Below are 4,964 nucleotides of genomic sequence, written 5' to 3'. Positions count from 1 at the left end.
TGTTTACCTAAAGTGAGGATTTAGCAGGTTAACTTAGGATTATCGGCCTATTTATAGTTCTAATTGGACAAAGGGGTATTTGAAAAAGTTCAAGAAGTCAATCCTGATACCGTTTTAGATAAAACTGCTGACGTAGGTAAAACTACTGATAGCAAGACTTCAGATGAGACTATTAAGTTAGTTGATGCAAAAATCATTGAGGAATTGATGGATTGAAAATCAAAAGTTTGAGCTTTAAGATCTTGTAGCTCAAGAAGCTCATCAGCAATATGAATCAAACTCAAGTCTAACAACACCAAGATCACACCCAATTGTCGGCCTCAATCCGGAGTGAATTTCAATCTTGCATCCACCAATTCAACACAGATATCACCATGCTCAGAAATTTCTTAAATACTCTTGCAAATAAGTTAAGGAAGCAAATGGTTGATCAAAGGAATCAGTTGGCAAGCTTACTGGAGTAGCTCTTACTGCTCTATGGTTTAAAGAGCAAGCTGATGCTGCTGCTAATGCCAAAAAGGGGGATTATTATTGAAGCTTCTCAAAAGGTAGTAAAAAAATAAACCAGATGAATTAGCTAATAAAACTATTAAAGAGGCAGCTCAATTGAAGAAGATGTTGCAGAAAGAGAAAGAGGTAAGGAACAGGGCTTTAGTCAGGCAAATTAGAGAAAAACCTGATGAAACAAGCTCTTCAAAGAGTAAAGGACTAAAGTCTATGTCTCAAGGTGGTAGAAAGAGTGGAAAGGGCAAATAAAGAACAATTGCTACTCAAACAACTAATGAATTAGAAGTTATACTAGTAGTTTCTCACACTACTGATGCTCATTCAACTGTTTCACCAATAGCTGATACAAGACCAGCAGTACCTCAAACTGCTGATGATGCTGATGTTCATCAAACTACTAATGCTCCATAAGAACAAACAGTACTATCAAAAACTATTGATACATCCAAGGTTCCACAAGAACAAGCAACGATTCCAAAGGTTGTTGAAACCTTGAAGTCAAAGCCTGCTCAACAAAAGGCTTTTGAGAGTAGTTTTAGAAGGAGGAAATGATCATGCCTAAAGGAGATGATTCACCACCATCTCCACCTGCCAAAAAATTCATGCCTAGAAATGTTGAAGATCCAATAACTCATCAAGAGCAAGAGGCTGCAAAAGCTTTAGCAGAGGCTGCAAGGATCATGTCTTAAAGCTGCAAGACTATATCAACAAGAGCTTCTAAAAACAAGAGATCTGGAACAACAAGCTCATGAATGAAGCTTGATTGCGTCCGAAAGAACAATAGCTGATGAACAGCTATTAATGGAAACAAAGAAAACTGCTCTTTATGGCTTCAAGAGCATGCAAAATATAATGTCTCTATCTACAAGTTCAAAGGTTGGACCTATGAAGAAGTTCAAGCTCAATGTGAAAGAATAGAATCTTGAACCTAATTGGGATGCTGTGAAAGAAAGGATAACTGAAGAGAAAGAGATATCCTGAAAATAAAAATGGAATTAGATGAGGCTGGTTTCCATTCAAGAAGAGAAACTACCAAATAGGGGATTAATAAGCTTAGGGTTGCATATAGGGATCTTGTACAAGAAAGAAAGAAGAATCCAAGCAAATACCAAGAGCCAAAAGCCTTATCTGAAATCAAACTCCCCAAAAGGGAAAGGAAAGTTCAAGCTACTGATCTAATCCCTAGCTCAACACAAAATGGGATTAAGGAAAGGAAGTTGGCCTTGCAAGCCAAGAAAAGAAAGCTGAAGAATAAGAACTTCAAGCCATCAAGGATATCCATAGGAATGCAAAGACTGTTTTTAGAAAAAACAAAAAGCACCTAAGAGAAAAGCTTGATTGTGAGATTTTCTAGAAAATAACCTATATTGATAAATAAGTTTGAAAAAACTAATATTGGGAAATAATTTTTGTAGCAAACCCACTTTTAAAAAAAAAAACCTCGAAATAACATGGTGCATTTAGCAATTAGCATCACTCAAAACAATAATGTTAACAAACGGTTTGTATTCCTGAGTTTTTTACCAAATGAGTGTAGTTAGAAAAATATTTACTAATTTGGTGTAGTTTGAAAACTATTTACTAAAATGGGTACATTTTTAAAACTTGTTTGTTTCTCTCTTTTTATAATTGGATAAACCCAATTCAAAAGAATTAAACTAAAATAATGCTAAAATAAAATTATTAATTGAGAATACTGCTATTTATTTATTTATATTATTATTATTAATTTTACCGTCATTTATTCATATATTTAAATATTATCAAACGGAAATTCTTTATTAAAAATTATATACTTATTTTAACTAACCCAGAAAACCCTGTAAATATTTGTTCTTAAAATCATCTTTAATCATCCTAAGAAGTTATTTTCTTTTAAAATAGTATGTTCTTTTTTTTTTAATATAAAAGTCTGTGTTATCCTGATAATATTAATATTATAACAGGTAAAAGCTTAGGTGAATATTAGTGGTCCATTAAACATTTTTTTTTTCAAGTTAATTTTCTTTTTCTTATTTCTAATATAGTGGAGGTGGTCAATTTTTTTTAAATCTTTTTCTCTTTTTTATTTAGTTCTAAATTTCAAAAGACAGAAGTCGTTAGTTTCATATTAATATATAATATTTTTATGAAAAAATATTGTTTTAACATTATGTTAGTTTAATTATAGTGAAAGTGTTTATCTAATTATAATAGGAGAGAGACAAACAAGTTACAAGAATATATCCATTTTGACAAATACTTTTAATCTACACTAAATTGATAAATATTTTTTCCAACTACACCCATTTAGTAAATAACTATTGTATTCCTTCTGCTACCCTTTTCAGGGTTTGTATTATGAACTTCAGTGCAATCATATTATCAAGTCCAATAAAATTATATATTATTTGGATCTAACAAATAATTGGTTTTATAGTAAAACAATTGACCTGGCCCTCACTTCGTGGGAGAAAATGTAAACCTATGACAACCACTTTCTTATCAATTTAATTCATGTTACAACTATAAAAGCAATAACATGTTTAATCCGAACATACGCCAAAGTCAATAAGCCAAAACCTTCCAAGGCAGACCTTGCGGAAGCTTATTGTTGTTGTGGTAATCAGCCAGAAAACTTTCAAAAATGGCTGATGCGGAGCAATGGCAGCCAGAGGTGGAAGAACATGCGGATGCTGGCTTGAAAGCTATTGCCACCAACGACCCCTTGCCTAACGATGGCAATGAAGCCGTGGTTAGCCCCAAAGAAGTAGCTAATGGCCATGGTTTGGGCACAAATGGAGGTACTTTAAACTTATTATTTGAATATATAAATTTCGTTTTTATTCTTAACAAATGGCCCCTTAAGGCCTTAACTTAATCTGAACTTCTAAGGGGGGTGTTTTGGGATCATTTTTATTTCTATTTTTATTATTATATTTTTGTTATGCATGATGTTGAAACATCATAATGGTTTTGTCACATGACAAATGCAATGTAACATGAAATTAACACATACAGACGTTGCGGATATTTTGGCATTTGATGATATTGGTGCCAATGTTGATGGAGCCACAAACGGAAGCAAAATCGCTGCAACTGAAGTTGAAACTGGAGAAAGCTCCAGAAACGGTGGAGAAGTGTTGGAAGAGGAGATAGTCGAGCTTGAGTTTGAAAAACTGAAACCGAAGCTCGCGACACATACTATGCATTGTCCCAACTGCAAATCTGAAATTACAAAAGTTACTCTTCGTAGGAAAATACTCTCGTATCGACCACCCGAGCAACCAGCTGAGCCTGTAGTGCCAGAATCCGAACCCGAACAAATACGCGATGAGGGACCACTTGTTGGTTGTTTATCATGCTTAAGTTTGTTCACTTGCTCAGGTAAAACAATATTGTTGCATCTAAACGTATGACAACTACTACCAACTTATACAAACTGGATCTAATATATTGTTCACTTTCTTAAACAGACAACGGATGTTTTAGGCCATTTGACATCTTCCGTAAAAGAGTACCAGACACGACAACGGATGTTGCAACTCCGCCACAAACTGATGAAAAGGACAACAATGGTAACATTTGCATAATATCAAACTAAATTGGTTATATTGCATATTTTATTAATTTGGTCTTATTTTCATTAATTCTGAAATTATTGCTTCTTCCAAATCAAATAGAATCATGCTTCAGCATCTTTTGGGTTGTCCGAAAGGAACAAGGCAATCGGAAACTTGAAGTTCCTGAGCAATCAGAACAAGTAGTTTCCAGTCAAGAAAAACCGACATATCTCAAAGGGAAGTCCGTCTTAGGAAGTGGTGCGTTCAATATCTCAAAACATTTGAATGTCTGTTTCATGGGTGTAAACTAGGCTAGTTTAATTTAGCAGTGTTCGAGTTCAAGCTAGACTCGTTTCGAGCTCTATTGCGGAAGTTAGAGTTTGGCTTTGAATAGCTTTTTCAAGCTCAAACTAACTTGGCTCGGTCTTGATGGGTTTATTACCTTTTTAATTATTTAATATACATTTGTAATTATTTTCTATATATTAATAATTATAAATTCATATGTAATATATTATATATTATTTAGTTATTTTAATCTTCATTTTATAGATAATAATGATTATTTTATAAATATAAATTTGATATAACAAATAGAAGTTATATAGATATTAGGCTAGTGAGCCAATTAGATATTGATAAGGGAAGTTGTTTAACTCGGTTATTGAACAAATTTATTTCTAGGCTCAAGCTCATACTTAAGCACTCTAAGAACGGTTCGTTTGGAACTTTTAGCAAGCCGATCTAGAGTTGCTCATTATTTGCTTGCCTCATGCATCACATAAATTTAATCCTTTTATCTTACAGGCACTTTTGAAGTACCTGAACCATCCACTATTGCTCCAGAAATTGTTGATACCAGAATCGATATTGTGAAGGAACCAGGTAACGACTAGAAACCGAACCAACATATGT

General features: G+C 33.5%; 1 protein-coding gene across 1 annotated transcript; it reads left to right on the top strand.

The window, feature by feature from the left end:
* Positions 1 to 3,435: 3,435 nt before the first annotated feature.
* Positions 3,436 to 4,934, top strand: LOC143596151 (uncharacterized; the record flags this gene model as incomplete). Its single annotated transcript, XM_077074999.1, has 3 exons — positions 3,436 to 3,873; positions 3,963 to 4,064; positions 4,857 to 4,934. Coding segments are annotated over exons 1-3 (577 nt in total), but the record flags the coding sequence as incomplete, so codon positions are not given.
* Between the last annotated feature and the right edge of the window lie 30 nt (positions 4,935 to 4,964).

This window comes from Bidens hawaiensis, unplaced genomic scaffold, assembly GCF_021521415.1.
Source record: "Bidens hawaiensis isolate Kalapana, Puna unplaced genomic scaffold, B.hawaiensis_p1.1 tig00046109_1, whole genome shotgun sequence".
Classification (NCBI taxonomy): Eukaryota; Viridiplantae; Streptophyta; class Magnoliopsida; order Asterales; family Asteraceae; genus Bidens; species Bidens hawaiensis.
This window is presented reverse-complemented; position numbering and strand designations above follow the sequence as displayed.